General features: G+C 40.6%; 1 protein-coding gene across 1 annotated transcript; it reads right to left on the bottom strand.

The window, feature by feature from the left end:
- Positions 1-1,877: 1,877 nt before the first annotated feature.
- xkr6a (XK, Kell blood group complex subunit-related family, member 6a) lies at positions 1,878-16,917 on the bottom strand. Its single transcript, XM_030783403.1, has 3 exons — positions 16,349-16,917; positions 3,481-3,677; positions 1,878-2,830 (listed from the first exon to the last, which is right to left on the bottom strand). Exons 1-3 carry the CDS (start codon positions 16,915-16,917, stop codon positions 1,878-1,880), a joined length of 1,719 nt encoding a protein of 572 aa, XP_030639263.1.
- Between the last annotated feature and the right edge of the window lie 1,247 nt (positions 16,918-18,164).

Genomic DNA, 18,164 nt, shown 5'->3' on the forward strand with positions numbered 1-18,164 from the left:
TTATGCTCTTACTTGCATTATAAAACAAGTGAAATAGAGATCTACCCGAAGCTGTAGATATCTTGCCAATTTTCAGTTCCAAAGATTTTGTTTCACTTTTAGATCCAAGTTAATCTATTTAGCACCATAAAATATAACAAAATATTTCTTTAGTCAGAAAAGGAATATAATTTTACTCTGTGGGCCCATCTATACTTATAAGCAGGTCACAGGAGGCTGGGTGCACCAATATCAGGGAGAGCTTTACAGTAGGAGATGTCATTTGGCTTTGTGTTCAACTGCTGATGGCAGCAAGCCCTGTGAGCTAGGAGAGCGAGTCCTCTTCTCTTAGCAGAGCAGGAAAGTCCTCTGGTGGAACACTGCAATGGTCTCTTACTCTGTGTTAAACCTTTCAGGTATATTCAGGCAAAGATAACTTTACTGTCCTCATCTTGAGTTTCTAACCTTCTACTTACAGCACAGATGCTTTAAAGGAAAGGGGTAACAATCCTAGTATTACTTGCTAAAAAAATATGTATGTCACAATTCCTTATTAGAAACTGTGACATGATTTTGCACCTCATAAGTTTATTACTTGGATTCTGAACAAAGACGTCAACTGAACGTAGTAGCGAGTGAAAAACAATGAAAAAAAAATCTCTGGAAGGTGTTGTAAATTATGGAGGAGAAATGGAGCACCCTTCACACACCACCACTCATTCTTGGTCTTTTTGTGCTCATTTTATCTGAGGAAAATGGAAGCAAACTGAACAGAGGGGCAAGAAAAAAAAACATCTCCCTTCAAGCTACCTGTAACAGAATGTAAACACAATGCACTTTGGAAAACTTTTGTGCTTCCTTACTTTATAGATCACAAATAGATCATAAATGAGGTATGTGCTTAGCTTATGAATGCTCTATCATTTCAGATATCATTAACCACCAAAAATGTTTTTTCATGAGTTACTCACCAACAAAGCATTTATATAATTCCACTTTTGTCATCTTCTGCTCAGTAAAGGGTCCAACTATGTGCATTAATCATATTCAGATTGTGCATTATTCAAGTTCAATTATCTCTAAATTAGTAATACATTTATAATGGAATTCCACTTGAAATACAAAGTACAGTTAAGGCAGTCAAACACTGAATGCCATTCTAATGCGTGTAATGGGGAATGAGCTCTTGCCTGCAGAGGTCAGCCTCAACTCAAATAAGATACAAGAGCTTTGAGTGTTGTCTATGACTTTCCACGGTGTGAGGAGATGTAAAAAGCCTTCTGCTAAGGCTGATGTTTAGTACTGGAACAATTTTAATGAAAGCCAGACCGTGGATGGAATGGCCGAAAACCTCAAAAACTAGGTAAGGAGGGAGAGTGTAATGGGTAAAAAAAAAAAAAAAAAAGATTTAGCCAAAATAAACATGGTGGTGCTGAAAGGGTCTTTCCTCCTCCATCTTTCCAGTATGACAGTTTCATCCCTCTGTAAACACCATGGTAAAATAAACTCACACCCTTTCACAGGGAAGTATGTTTCTAGTCACAAAGTAAAAAAGAATCAGTTTATGTACATATAAAATATATACACTCACAGCAATCAAATTAAAAAAAAATCAAATGTGTGCCATATTTATGGTCTATTTCTTTTCTCAACACATCCTTCTTAGTATTCATTTAATTATTAATGTATATTAATATAAATGAATGCAAAAAATGATATGCAGTCATTTTTGCCAAGAAAAACACGGGATCGTCATAAAAAAAAAAAAAAAAACAACAACAATTCAACAGGGACGCAGGAGGTGACAATGAGAGTAATGGAGAAAGTGAAAGAGAGCGAGACAGAGAGAGAGAGAGAGAGAGAGAGAGAGAGAGGGTGATGGAGGAGAGAGCTAGCCATCACAGGGAGGACTCATACTGCAGGAGCTCATAAAGCAGGGGCCCGTCCCTGTACCTGATCCCTACAGCTGCGGGGGTGATGAACTGCAGGATGTTTATAGTTCTCCTCAGGCGCCGGTCCACAAAATGAGCGTCCCACGCTGGGTAGCGTTTCCTAGGCATGTCAATCTTGATGAGGGGACCCTCTAGCCTGTGGCGGCCCATAGGTGTAATAGGCTCAGTGGATCGCACCTGGAACACAGGCAGGCATGTATCTGCTGCAGTTTCGTCCTGCTGAGTGTAGTCGCCCGTGGAGGCTCGCGTTGGGGTAGGCCCTGGAGTGGGTGCCATGGGCTCCGCTTCGGGGGGTAAGGGAAGACCCCAGAGGAGTTCAGCACAGCAGGAGCTAGCCAACAACCTCACTTTGGGCCCCATGGGGTGAAGAACCCCATAGTAGATGCCCATGAAGACCACTCCAGATGCAAAGCTCAAGTAGACCCCACAGAGAACAGGCACCGCGTAGGAGTCGGTGGTGGCAGGGTCCCTGTAGGCGTACCACAGACAGGTAAGCACTGTATTCTCAGCCAGCACCACAAAATAGTAGATTGCCATACGGTAACGGGTCCGACCCTCCTTAACGTTGAACCAGCAGAAGATGTAGACAATGCCAACCACCATATTGAAGAGAACTTCCTCCCATTTGGACATGCAGAAGTCTGTGCCTCCATGCACTATCCAGAAAGCCATAGCACACCAGTGCACAACCACAAAGATGCCAAAGTAGATGTGGAATATGGAGGCAAACAGGGCAAAAGATAGCACCCGTGAAGAGATGGTAAAAAGCCTCCAGAAGATGTGGATCAGAGCCCCCCGATAGCTCATGCTTTTCTTGTCATCTCGAGAGTCACGTAGAAGCTTGTGGTAGGAAGCTAGCACCCAGGCCAGGGAGAAGAGAGATGCAAAAGAAGACACACCTAAAGAATGCGTAGAGAAGTCTTACAAAACAAGACAACAAAGTTTCTGGATCTTGCAAACTTACATCAGGACCAACATCCTTTACAGTAAAGATCTCTGTCCTTATAACCAGTAAGCTGAGTCACTTAAAGCAACAACATCCTAATCCATCCCCATTTCAACCCTCATCCCCATTTGTGGCCAAATCTTGAATGTCCAGGTACTCATAAATCTCCCACTAGCAGCAGTGGCCACCTATGTAGATGAAAGTGAGACTATCCTGTGCTTCTTCCAATACATGTCGAGCTTAGCAATGCATTTTTCAAACTATGAAATGTACAGCATTGTTAAGTGATACACTTAGAGAAGAGCACTATTTGCATGACAGTACCCACAGCTACACAGGCATAATTTGTGCCAGTGACCACTGAGAAGCAGTGACCTCGACCCGAACACACAACCCAAGAGAGCATGGTCAACGATGTTACTCTTAGACCCCCTGAAAAGAATACGAAAATGCGACACAACTCGTATTCAAACCATGAAACCCAGATGAAAGATGCACATCTGTACAGAAACTGAAATCATTTCAAAGTCATTGGAAGAGTTAAAAAAAAAAAAAAAAAAAAAAGATGTTTCAATAAGGTTTTGTGCCTGGTGATTTCCTTACATTGTAAGGTCTCAGCCCGGTTTTTCTGGATCATGATACAGATCTGGAGCACCAGTTGGGGAGCACTCTCCAGGAAGGTTTCCAGCAGGCGGAGCATGTTGACGTCAGCGTACTCATACATCATGGCCCAGTAAAAACGCCTTCTGTGTTCTTTCTGCCTCCGGCTCTGTATGCCCAAGTACATGGTGCGGATGTACCTGTTCAAAGGAGAGCACAGTCTTATGTTTCCTACTGAAATATTCACTTGTAAAAAAGAAAAAAAAAACTCCTCGAAAGCGGACAGATCTAAGAAAATAATAGAAAACTAGATCATTTTTACATAGATGCATGGGCAAGATCTGGACTCCACACCTCTGTGTTGTAAACTTCAGGAGATAGAATAATGTTTACTTTCCACAATACAATGAAGGAAAACTGGCTGTGAAGTAAATATGAATCTAAACTCTTTGACACAATCACATCTTTCGGTAAGTGCTTGCGGCAAATGAAATTCACAGACATTAACAGGTCTAATTTGTGAATTATTTATGTCCTGTGAAGCCACCTCAGGCAGATGGCAGCATGATTTTACAATCTGGATTGCTAGACAGAAGTTGAAAATAAAAAGAACAGCTTATCAAACCACACTCATATGCATATATGTATACAGGGAAACATATATTAAAATATATATCCAGATATACATTACATTCAACCTACAGGGACTAACAGGGGAGTACAATTTCTGATTACCAACCTAAGTCTGATGGTGTAAACCAAAGACTTGATTTACTTCACTACAGATTCCATTCAGAACCACTCAAGACAATGTTTCCAAACATAGGATTTCATTTTAGAGATGCATTTGCCCACATAACAGCTTTCACTGTCTCTTTAGAACACTAAACAGCAAAAATGAATCAGATTCTATCGGAAACATACTTTGGGCTAAAAGAAAAATGAGATGACACTGCATAACACATCACTGCGGTTGATTTTCAGTATCATTGGGGTTAATAAGCCTACTTACTGGGTCCTTGTTGGAGAATCAACACTTCAGTAAGCTATGGCAATTTTTGCTCATTAGCATGCTTCAGACTGGCCATTTTTACACCAGGAAGGTGTAGGGTTGCAGAAAAAAGCAGTTAACACAAATATTCCAAGCCCTCACGCTTTTAGAGACTACCTCAAAATAGGAGAGTCAGAGTACAAAGCATATTTCATTTGACACCTCAGCTGTCAAAACACCACCACCCTTACTTTGTCTATTATGTCACCTAAGCATTCTGGCTTTTATAGTCATCGCAGGTACAGAGTTCTTCTTCTGAAGTGGCCTTTATGACATTAAAAGACAATAGTTCTAACACAAAGTGTAGAGCCTTATACAATGTGAGAAGGAGGATTTCTGTGGGCTTTAGAGACTGTAGAGAGAACAGAGTCACTGAATACCATGAAAGCTCTAAATGAGGTGGGCGGACAGCCTGAAAGCTTCAAAAATGTGAATCTTTGCCCAAGTGTCTAACACTATCTGGCTTAACCTGGCCATATTTCAGCTGAATGCAATTCAAACCCTTTTAGATTTCCCTCTAAAAGAAGAAGCTGTCCCCTTTTAATCAATTATACTGGAGTTGCAGTGTTATAATCTCTTGGTGCCCAATCAAAACCTAAGTGCTCATCCTGCCAGGCCTGTCCATATTTTGTAAGCTGAGAAGTCATGGTTATTAATGGAATTAGGATCTCACAGTTCCATAGAAAAACATCTCTAAAAAAACTCTAAACCAAAGGCACAACTGGGTTGTTCAAGGTGCACCTTCGCTCAAATCCACAAGAGACATGTAAAGACAGTTTTGTAATTTGCTCGAAGAACATATTTCTTTCTGCCTCCAGACAAATTCAAGCCTTAGAGAGAGAGAAAACAAGGAAGGGGGGGCAGCAAAGTCCAACTCAGGCCCTGGAAATAAACTAATCACAAAGCACACAATGCAATTTTCTGGCTCTGCACCCCTGCCTGCTTAGTCCCTAGCCCACCCCCTCTCCCTGGACTGCTATGCCGCCTCAAGCTTCAGTTCTCTATTTCTTCGCTATAGATCCACCTTAATCATCTTTTCATCACCATGGCCAAGAATCTCTGGTGTACTGTGAGAGCTTGGGTAGAGACATCTTAGTGTTTTACCGAAGGAATATTCCACCAACTTGACTCCATCTATGCCATAATGAGGGGCTAAGCATTGCATAGTCTGCATTTATTTTCTGTTATTCAGAAACTATACAGCTTTGACACAGGGATATGACCTAATGTAAAATGTAAAAGGGTTATGACTGTCTCTGTATGAGACAAAAGGTGATGTAGTTACAGATGCTTAATAGAATTTGTAAGCAGAGCTTGTGTGCATAAATATTGACTGACAATGGTCTCCATAATTCACTGCAACTGAAGGAGAGCCTCAAATTAAAAACAAATAAATAAATAACTGTCCTTCTATTTTCACAGGCATCCACTCTAAGAATACACTGCCAGACAATCACCAAATCCCACGCCTCAGCACACCCACAGAGTCTGTCTGTGACAGCCACACACAAGCACGCACACACACACACACACACACACACACACACACACACACACGAAACAAACTGCTGTCACTGCAGAACTTTTTTTGAATGTCTCACTTTGACTGCTCTGAAGCTTTGCAGAAGTTGAATGAGTCCAGACGCTGAACTGGCAAATTGGCAATTCATTCTTTCAGCGTCTGGCATCCTTTGCTATTCTAGAGAGAGAATAACAATCATTTTCTTTTGGTCTCCTTTTGTCACAGGAAGTTCTCTGTCCTTTGCCCTTGTTCAGTGATTTGTTACAACCACCGTGAGTCCATTTTTAAGCACATCGACTGTTCTGCTAAAAAACAAGCCTGCCTACCCAACTCACTCTCCTAAGTTCACTGAGTCCAAAGTTCAACCTCTGGCTCCAGCACATCTGCAGCCTGAGATTCAGAGGCACCAAGCCAGAGATGAGGAGCCCTATCTGGACAAAACATTGATCATGAAGTTGAATGAGGAGCTGGGTGCATAGAGCTTAGTTACATGTCATTCAAGCCATTTCCTTTTTGAATCGATACAGCATTAAAAGCGTGCAGACAGAGTGGCCTGACATTATATCCTCACATCTTTTTGATCATTTGCTCTAAACTAGAAAAAAAAAAATTAGAGGAATATTAAAATAACGGGCTTACATTACAGATCCAGAAAAGAAACAAAAAAGACAACAGACAAAATAACTCTTTTTCCCATGTGTATGTGTGTGGAAATCTCACTTGAAAACACATGATGTCCACTGTTGGCAATACCAGCTTAAGACTGTATTGATTTCTTAGATGGATGAAGACATAGTAATCACATTAGCAGCCAATGAATTGTCTCGTGATCTAGAGAAGCCTGTCACTCATGCATAGACAAAACAAAAAATCAAATGGAAGGGCTCTGTGCCACCCAGTGAGTTTCATCCCAAAGGTCTGGGGGATAAGACGCCCTCAAAAGGCAAAGTCTAGTTTGCATTAGTGAGCTTCTCTGTGAAGCTCCCAGATTCTGCCAGGCAGTCCTAGTCAAACACCATGTCATTAAAAATTCATCAGGCAAGTGAATAAGTAAGCGCACATTTTCTCAGTCAATGTAAGATGAGAACACATTAGAGGCATATATCATTTTGTCAGTATTTTCATACTGTTTGTTGTTCTAGCTTCACAAATTTCATTTTAGAACTTATTCTCGCAATTCAACGGGCAACTGTCAGAGAACAGTAGCTCTTAAGGAGGTGTACTACAAATATTTGAGTATACTGAAGTCCACATAAAGAATAATATGGTGAAACAAACAAATCCCAGACTATAAGAGAATACTCTAGAGAATCTGACATGGAGAGACCAATTCATCAAATCGCATTCTGGCAGAGGAGACAAAGGGGGATATAGAGACATTTCACAAGTGATGTGTTAGATAAGTCAACAAGGACAGGTTTAGATAGTTGAGATAACACTTTCATCCCATACCTCTAAAACGAACACACATTCTCTATCATTCTGCCTCCATCTGCAATTGCCATTCACACTAAATTCTCCATCAGTTCTTGTGCCTTAAAACTGAGTGAGATACCTTTACAGGTATGTGTGAGATATTAGACAGAGAAGAGAGTCCAGGCAGCCAGAGCACACATTAAGGACAGGTTCTGGATAAATCAGCCCTGAAGAAATTATGTTTTAATTCTGACCTCCTCTACCAAACCCACCCACAACCATCCACTCCAGTGGGAGACAGACATGTTTCAGGACATTTTGTGACTGAGACAGAACACCCAGTCTAGCTCTATGTGGGCTGAGGATTATAGAGACACAAGGCATATTATACAACTGTGAAGTGTGTGTGCATGTGTTGTCTGTTTGTACCTTTGAACAAATAGTGTATGTCTCTGGTAAAACATGACGTTTAAACAGAGCTTTTCACCAAATGTAATATAACCTTCTACACAGTGTTTTTAACAACCTTTTGACACTTCCTGGCATCAGAAAATACAGTCGAAGCTGATCATCTTTTGCTTTCTCATGCTTTTTGTTTGTTTGTCTGGTTGGATTTTGTTTTTTTTTTTTTGTTAAATCACATCCCTAAAGTGCTTCACATTGAACAGACAATTTCAGAGAGAGGATCATTTATTAGGCTAATTGTGCTTTTAGATTTGGCATTGAAATAAAAAAGAGGTTTGTGTGTCCAGGGTTGAAAAGCAGAGGGAATTAACCTGGAGACTCTGTCAGAGAACCAGCTCCACTGTTGGCAGGCAGCCAGTTACATCCAGCATCAATTATTATCTTACTGTGTTCCAGACAGCCACCAAAGCCATCCAAAGCAATGTCTTTTCTCACCTCATACCCAACACTGGCTGTTTTTCTGCCAGTGCAGTCATTGACATAACAACATTATAGGCTTTAGACTGCAGTACACATCTGATTCATGCATTTACAAATCATTTTGTCAAATGTCTTAGCATGATATTTATTAATAAAAACAACTGAGGCTACAAACTGAAGGTCTGACTGGTTTAAGAAATCAAGGTAATAAATTAGGGATTTTTTTTTTTCAAATACAGAAGGATTAATACTGATATTTTTGGTGTCGTACACAATGTTATATAGCTTTGCTCTTTTGCAATTTTAGAGTAGAAACCACCTTGCCCTTGAATGTGCAGACTCCTCACTGACAGAGACATCATCATATGATATTTTACCTCAGAGTTAGCCTAGTTCTACCTGCAGACCAAATCCCACAGGAAATCATACACATCACAGAGAGCATTCAGTGCCTCCAGCAACCTACCATATAAAGGCCTCTAACGTAATCTCTATGCAGAATGATTCGCTGCAAATACAACCACTCCTTTTCATTTTTCTTTTTTTTTAAATTGGTTTAATAATACAGGAGGACTAAATAATGATGAAATAGGAACGAAGGCAAATATGAAAATGATGGCTCGGATGCAAATCTTGCATTTTTTTTACAGCGGAGACAGACAGAATGAAAGGGAAATTTCTCTGCTGAGCTAGTAGTCAGCGACAGCCGTTGTGTAACATCTTGGATGAAAGTAAAGCACGATTATGAGAGAGGATCCCAAGGGGAGCTCTTAAATATTCTTACTAAAGTCTTCCTGGAGAAGATTATCAAATAGGATTTCCCTGGCTTCAGTATCAAAGAACAGATGTTGAGCTGGAGACAGACGCTGTCTGAGCTGTTTAGGAAAATACTCTGATATACTCATACAGTATGTGACATTGCATAGGGTAAATTAACGCTCTGTCGGTCTGCAGTAAAAGAGAATGAAAAAAAATCACTGCTGGACTGAAGATTGAATAAATGTTGATAGCAATTAAGAGTGAGAGACTGAAAAATAGCAAAGCAGGTTTACAATTCTTGTTTTGTTACTTTGTGAAAATCAAATTAAATGTCACTTTTCACAGAATGAGCGCTGAGATTAGGCCTAATTAACGGGTAATTATAAACATGAGTCTAATGAGAAATTGCGCTTGAACTAAATGATGATAACAACGAGGCACACCCGATGTAGACCACCGCGAAATGTGTAAGCCATGACTTTGTTGGGCAGATCACAACATGCACATAATAATAAGTTAAAAATTTGGGGGGATGGTTTGATAAATCGGGAGGGGGAAAAGAGAAGTAAACTGAAAGAGATTTAAGGAAAGAAGCACACTGTGGATGGACGGAGAGACAGCACTTACGAGCAGTTCGCCCCATGTTCCGACGGCCAATTGGTAACTTTCCCTTCTGCTCTGTAAACGAGTGGACCCCCCAGTCCAAAAACCAACCGCTTCTTATTAGAGGCACCAGTCCGCCAGGGCAACTAAAGCAAAACAAACAGAAAATAATGGATTCATGAAATGAGAATGGGGTGGGGGGTGGGGGACAGACAATAACCAAAGAGACACTTAAACATGAGGCAAAAGTAAAGACACTGAAAGAAAATGGGAAAACAGAGAGCATACAAAAAAAAACCAAAAGACACAAACAAAAAAAAGTGTTTTACAGCAGTGGGTGTATTCATGTGGTAATTTTTAGACTATTATTCAGTGAGTGAAAATAATACTGAAAAATAGGAATGTGTTTAAGCCAAACAAAGATGAATTAATGAAATGAACTTTTTACACTGACAATTCTTCATGCCAAATCTTTGCTGTCTTGCATCCTGAAGACAATTAGCCTTAGGTCTCTGTTTTGTAGATAACTCAGTTTAAAAAAAAAAACCTCTGGTGACAATGAACCCAGCATCACCCCAATCCGTCAGTGCCCTGAGGACAAACACTGAATATTTGTAGAAAGGCTAAAATACAATTTTCTAGTCCACATAAATTCTAGACCTGTCTTCTACAGGCACAAGTAATTATGCTGTCAAAATGAGTGAACCAACTGCTAAAATTAACCGTTGATGTGAGTCACAAACACACTGCAAATGCCAGCGCATATGTCTGGATGATGCACATCCAGAATTTAAACAGGAAAAATGAAAAAGACAATCAGAGGAAATTACATTATTCCCACAGCTTTTTTTTGAACATCTTATCTCATAAACTAAACCCATGTGACCTCAAAACAAAAGTCATTATGAAAACCGTATCTACTGATTTACGGACGATATTTCAGAAATGTCTTACCTATCAAATAAGATACATCAAGCCTCAAATACAAGGGCTCGATCATTAGAGTTCCCATATCAACTGTTCCTAACAGACCACAAACACAGCCTTACAGAATTTACGGGCCTTTAACTGATTTTAGTGGTCGCTGTTAGATATATTTCAAAAGCAACCTTGTTATCTGGTAGTGATCAGATCCGCTTGATTATACATGAACTATATCTGTTTAAGCTTGCTGTAGAAAGAAGCTGGATTGTCATTTGTTTTAACTTAACATGGATGAAATGACCATGTAAAGGACCCAGCTGAAGGCAGGCAGGGCAAACTGGCATCACTGCAGAGAAAAAGGCTTTCCCAGGCCTGATCTTTTAGCAATTTTCACGCTGGGACACAGAAGGCAAAGACACTGGCCAGCCATCCCAGGAGCATGTAAAACATATGTTGTCACTGCTATTCACACTGAAACAAATTAAGCCGGCTCATGCCTGCTCTCTCTCATTCACAATCCACACTTCTCCGTAATGATGTCTCATGTAGGTTGGGTATGAAAACACTCGCAGAGGAGGTGAGACAGTGAGGAGCTGCCATTAAAAATACATCAGAATACCGGTATATCATTCACACGCACAGATACTGGCCTCTGTGTTCACTGGCAGACAGGAGGTTTTGATCTTTCACTAGTGTTGTTTTTACTGAGCACACCCTGAATGTGCAATGTGAAACAAATAAAGATGACAAAAGCTCAACATGAGGTAAGTGTTTCATGATTTTTACCGCAACACAATTCGACACAGCTTTAAAGAAGACAGCACCTGTGAAGCCTTGAGTCTACATGTGTAACCTGTGCGGGTGACCTGTAAAAACAGATAGCCTGTTAAGCTGTTAAAATGAAATGACAGCGTGGCAACTGTTGCTCGTATAATACCGCTTCTTTGCTATGACCTACCTCTGCGGTGGAACTCTCTGGAAACAACACGGTGTTAAGCTTTGGATTCTGTGTTGACAGTTAGCATGGAACAGACTAACTGCACTCAAACATCCAATTACAGAAGTGCTGCATCTTTACTTTCAGTCCTTGCCCTTTATTCTTCTGTTCTGCCATTTACACGGCTACATCATGTTCAAAAATGTTTGTAAAGCCTCACAGGACATGAAGCAAACACCAATAAGATGTGCTTTGCAAAGAACTAAATGGAGAGAGAAAATACACCTGGGTGTATACATCAAACTCCCATCACAAGAAAAAGTCCTTTAAAAGTAGAGCTTAAGAGTTGACATGTGCTTCAGACCGTTGGGGGGGGGGGGGAGGTGGACCATCTATTGCATTGGTGTTAAGCACGGTCATGGAAAAACATTCTACGGTGCCAGAGGAGAAAGAAATATTGCTTAACACAAGTAGGAAGTGTTCGGAGGAGTTTGTTGAGGTACCGAGACATTTTTGCCTATTTCTTCAAAGCAAATACTGAAGCAAAGTGAAAAGAAGAACAAACAGAGCTAAAACAAATAACTACTGGACATGACTGAGTGCCTTGAAGCAAAAGCAGGGGCTTTCATCTCAGTACCACTGGGAAAGAACAGGTATTGCTAACTGAGATGCTGCAGGAAATTTAAGATTGCTCTGGATTGCTCTGCTACTCCATCACAGTACTATTTTATGAAAATGATCAAGGTCTGCACAATCTGCACAACAATAAAATTTGTGTATTATCCCTTCCCTTCAATGAACTGGCTGAGGCTCTTGTACAAACACTGCAATTGTTCCAGACTTTAACTCACTCATCTGTCAACCTACACAAGTGAATTTACTTTCACAATCTTATAGGTTATCTTATAGGTCACGACAAAGGGTTCAAGAGAGGCATCATTAAACAACTTCCAAAATAGAAATGGTTTCGTCATACAAGTGTATCATGAAGCTTCTAGAAAACCTGAGATGAATTCATAATTTTTGGCCCTAGTAAATTCTATGGAAATTCAGCTTCTACTCAAGCCACTGCACTGTTAACCATTTCCCAGCAAGAGCTACTCCTCAGTATGCATATGAGGTTGCTGAGAAAGACCTCGGGGGGGCGGGGGGGGGGTATGAGTGGGCGGATGGGGAGGAATGTGTGAGGGGGAGATAGGAGAGAGGCTTACAGAGAGAAAGCACAGGAGAGAGCCATGTTGTAATGCCTGAGTTGTGTGTAGTGGCAGCTGTGTATCTTTGGTCCCGGGGGTCTGTCACACTGCGGTTGAGTGGAGGTAGTAAAAGCTCTGAGCTGTGGGAATGTGTGTGTGTGTGTGTGTGTGTGTGTGTGTGTGTGTGTGTGTGTGTGTGTGAAAGCTTGGGGTTAGCAAAAGTGCTTCTGAACAGAGAGTGGGTAATTTAGGTCAGTGTGTCAAGACCAGCAGCTGTGTCCATCTGAGCTCTTAGAGCAGTTCATGGTTGCCATTGTAAAGAAGACGTCGTCCTTAAAATAACAAAATTCCACCAATTCTTCTGACATATATTACACAATGGGGAGAAAACTCCTGTAAAATGCCATGATTTCAATCACAGTGTGAGCAATAGCACCCAGAACCACTAATCCATCAGCACATGTTCTTTATTGGTAAACATGCTCTTTTTAAATGAATTAAAACCTTATACTCCTCCATAGTCTGGCAGCTTTGATGAGTTGGTTCAAATGGAACCCAAGCATACATCTCCCCCTCTTAACCAGTTGCCTTGAATTGGCAAATCTCAATGCTGACCTTTCACAAGACTTTGTAACATGAAAGATAGTTTACTGAAAGATAGTTTACATGGTCAACACATGGGGTAAAAAAATCTGTATCTGAACGCAGAGTTGAGCCACATTTTTACAAAGCTTTCCCTCATTTCAAAAATAAGCAAATTATTTTCACTTAGTACAACATTCACACAAACTATACAACATCTCAAATTTTGTTTTAAATCAGCAGAAAATGCATTGTTTTCATTGTTTTAATTGTCAGAACATTATGGTTTCTCAACATTCATCTTTGCTGATCCCTATGATTCATGACTGGTAGGTTTGCCAAGGGCACCATATGTGTGAATGTAAAGAGCTTAAGCTCAACCAGCATGAAGCTATTTTTCTGCCCGAGTACACCAGGTCCGTGGTTATCCATGTAGATCATGGGGCATCTAAATTTTGGCAAAAAAACACCCTCTAATTGTCTTCTCACTCAAGCAGCACACAGTGCAGCGGAAGTGTTTGACTTCAAATTAAAAAAAACAAAAAAAAAGAACAGGTGAGCAAATGTTATGTCATACTAGAAAGGTTCCCTCCTTTTATGTGTCCTGCACCTTTATAATATCACAAAATTATATAACAAAAATGAGAAATATGAGAAACAGCTGTGATTCACTCACTGTGCTGAAAGAGAGATGTACTTAGCGCCACAATCACGATAACCTGTTTATCTTTTATCTGTTTCACCTTGGCAGTCTTAGACAGGGCATCACAATGATACAGCGAGAACAGTACTTCATATCTTTATGTCTGTGTCCCATGGTAAAACACTGTACAAACCAGCTTCATTCTTTTCTCAGACTGAAAAGAGCCATGTCAATTTTGACTGTGAAAGGTGTTCCTCTCTCCCCAAGTCACATCTTATTCATTTTAAGTCTAATGACTGAAGCTTGCCCAGGAATCATTGCATTTGGTTTTGCGTCTATGAGGTAAACCTTGGGATTGAAAGGTCTTGCAAATGTTCTCAGTCTACTCAGAGGAATGACTGATCCACTGTGTAGGTATTTTAATATGAAGAAGCCTACGCCACTGAAGGCTTGATTAGGAGAACAAATATCAGAAGTTCCAAAATCATAAAAAAAAACATGTCAAAACACCCAGAATCAGAGGAAAGTCCATACTGCAATAAAGGCATATAAAAGTAAAAGATGATTCCTATGTTCATCACTTTGTTCAATTAAGGTTGCAAAAGTACAGTCAGTTTATGCAATCCTGTTTATCTTCATTGAATGTATTATGGTTATATACAATCACTCACCCATATAAACAAGGACCTGGTACATTGCATTTTTTTTTTATGTTTCTTATGTGAAGTTAAAGTTTGACTTTTAAAACAAATGTTATGAATAAATAAATACATAAGCTATGAAATAAAAAATGAATGATAATATTAATTGAATAAATTAAACACAAGAATTACTGCTCTTTTAACTAAGAAATGTATTAACTGGCTTTAAAATACAGGACTGCTAAGAACTCTATAGTACATTTAAACTGTTCAAGATGTTTATCCAAGAGTTATAGGTCAGCAGGTCATTCTGAAAGTCTTGTCATCTCCTTAGATTAACTTGTATCCTCAATTTTAAAGCCTTCTCTTGAAAATCTGGTATCGATCCCTTGTGGCGTTACATTTAGCGATGACTCAGAACTTCGCGGCTTCTCTTGTAAACCTAATCACAGATCTCTGGCTTCTGAAACTTCTTAGAGCACAAATCCATTTCAGCTGATATCACCGATACTCTAAACTATGGCTGAATGATGTGAGCGAATATGTATATCAAGAAAATGTATTAAAAATGTTACCTAAAATGTTACCTAAAGGTGTCATTAACACCTTTACATGTGCTTTCAGTGATGACCAGAAACTCGCCTGACCTTGACCAAACCGTCCAGGAATGAACCACAGAACAAGTCATTCATATAGAGAATCAGGCATGGCTTAATATATGGTAAAATCGTGGAAGCCACATGCAGCAAAACAAGACCTCCTCCAAATATGTCCGGTTTCACTGGTCAGACATTCCTCCCTCCTTATCCTCTTACAGAGGTCATGTAAGTAAATTAATTATCAGCTCTATCGATCACACTCAAACGGCAATCGTGAGGCATCTTTCTCAGATAAATGAACTATATCACATCGGTGAACCCACAGTGCAGCTTAACGAAATCTAGTGTACAAAAATCCTTCGTTACAAATATCCTTCAGAAAATTCCCCATCTGCTTCTTAAAGAACATAAAATCTATTAGGAGCTAATGTCAATGGACTTCGTTTATCCTTTTCTAAATTACTGATTTCTCCTTGTCACAGATTCTTGGAGCTAATACATCGAATGGACATTCAAGCCATCTTATAAACGTCGACGACGTCGATAAAGCAGCAGTGCATTGTTCTTGCTTGTTTTCTCTCACAGGCTGTCAACCAAAACATGTCCAGCGACTGAACAGGGAGATATGGAAGCGGGGGGACATGGCAGTGGAGTCCTTACATGCACCAGTGCGCAAACATCCACATCAAACTCCCACAGGAGCGTGCACACAACGGTGTACCCAAAATATATTTCGAGAGACTTAGCTGATAAATCCGAAGAATGAATTAAGCAAAACATTAATCAATGACTCATTGCTTGTTTATTGATGCGGCAGAGCAGACCCTCGTTCACTGGGAGGAGAAAGTGAAAATCAAGCAGAAAGAAAGCAGCAGTGGGGGGGAAGACAGCGAGCCCCGTGACAGGCCAGTGGTGATGGCAAAAAAAGCGACAGAACACGGTATCTGAACCAACAGTCGCAGATTTGACATTAACCAACCAAAGTGTATGTGCCTAGGTTATTTCAGGTGACAAAGGGAAGCAAGCATGTCCCACAGAGCATTTGAACGAAGGGGAGGGAAACAAGTTTGTGTGTATGTGTGTGCGTGTGTCTTTTAAAATCCCACCCATCCTTACCTCCACACTTGTCCCATTTGTATAAGGTGTATAAAAACCTGCCACATCCAAACAGAGATTTGACAGCATCTATCCCTGCCGTAGATGCCCGTGGTTAATCCAGCGGTGGCTCTCCGGCTGAGTCCCTCAACTGCCCCCAACCCGCCCCCAGTGTAGTCCTGAACGAACCACCTGAAGCTTAAAATTTGGACCAGCACCGAAGGAACGAGCACAAAGAAAAGGGTAAGCCCAAACCACAAATAATCTCGCTTGGAATAGTAGTCTATGGCTAACCACAAATCTGTACCCACGTCCCCAAAAAAGACCAGCAATGCCAAAACGATCCAAAGACAGTCCAACCACAGGCGCTCCCCCTGCTGCGGCCGCCTGCCTCCGTTCCCCTTCCCCAGGAGAGTTTGCAAGCAGGCGCTTCTGCAGCCCCAATAACAAGACGATGAGTTGCAGCAGTGGCAGATGTGTATAGCGGCACTGTCCACAGCATCCTCGTCACCGTTCCCTACCGTTTCGTCCAGGTTGTGTAGTTGGGCGAAACCGGTAACGACCCCCACGCCATCCGATTTTGCTGCCATCTTGCTCTCTGAAACGCCTTCGTCCGCTTTCCGGCACATGTGACGTCACTTCCCCGATACCTGTGCTTTGACATTCCTTGGATGCTGTCCTTAAAGGGTTAACTCATCACAGTTCTTTGCAAATTCAGTATTAAGATCAGTAGTGTCTCAGCTGTGGGTCCATTTTTGTGCACAGTTTTTTTTAGCTAAGTGTAAATCACTGCAAGGTCAGTTATCCAGGTAAAATGATGTCACCTGTCTTGAAGTAACCATGTCATCCAAAGCTTATGTTCCCAAGACGTCAAAACGTAATATCTGTGTCATATCCAGTTTTTTGGACACATCCGAAAGACTGGGTGTACCCTCCATGACTTATATATCCAATGTGCAACACAACAAGTTAAGACCAAAATTTGGAGAGTTCATACAGCTTGCATGGACTACACATTATGTGATACTAACTAACTTATCTATGGTTCAGGTTAAATTGCTCCTCTATCTATATTTTTTTCTGAGTATTCAGAATTGTTGCCATCTAGTGATTATAAGGGAGATGACAACAAAATACAGGATGTGAAACTCTTACCAAGTACCGCTGTAATGAGCGCAGTGAAGGGGATGCATTTCTTTTCGGTCAAACACAGTATGCAGTTTCCTAAAAAATAAAATTATATGTATATGTATATATATATAAAAATGTGTGTGTGTGTGTGTGTAAATATGCCATTTTTGTTTGGACATGATCTCTAAACCTAAAGCATCTCACAGAAATTTCATAGTCAGTTTCTTTATGCATGTGTCAACCCAGTCCTTCTGTCTGCCACCATATGCTGGATCTTATTTTTTGTCATTTGGACAAAAAAAAAAAATTAAACTCAATCCTTTCATGTATCATATCAGTGTCAATATCACCACCATTGTTCTCACAGGCAACCTTAGCCATATTTTGACCATCTTGTTCCAGGCTGCATTGCTTTGTGTATTTCAGAGAGAGAGAAACAACACAAAGCAGTCTGTTTAAGCCCTATCTCTTAGGTTCAGTAAATCCACTGCAGTCGCTTTCACCACACATGGGGATTGCCAGGATTAGCGCAGCACAAGTGTAGCCCTCTGTCACAGAAACATTACAAAAGCCCACCATTTCCAGCACATCCACTGGAACACATTGTGCCTAAATCCTTCCGCAAATTCTGCGAGACATCGAAAGGAGATACCATGGGTATTGGTATTCACTCTGCGCTAATTAAAGCTGGCACAATCATATGAGA

This window comes from Chanos chanos, chromosome 1 (assembly GCF_902362185.1).
Source record: "Chanos chanos chromosome 1, fChaCha1.1, whole genome shotgun sequence".
NCBI classification, from domain to species: domain Eukaryota; kingdom Metazoa; phylum Chordata; class Actinopteri; order Gonorynchiformes; family Chanidae; genus Chanos; species Chanos chanos.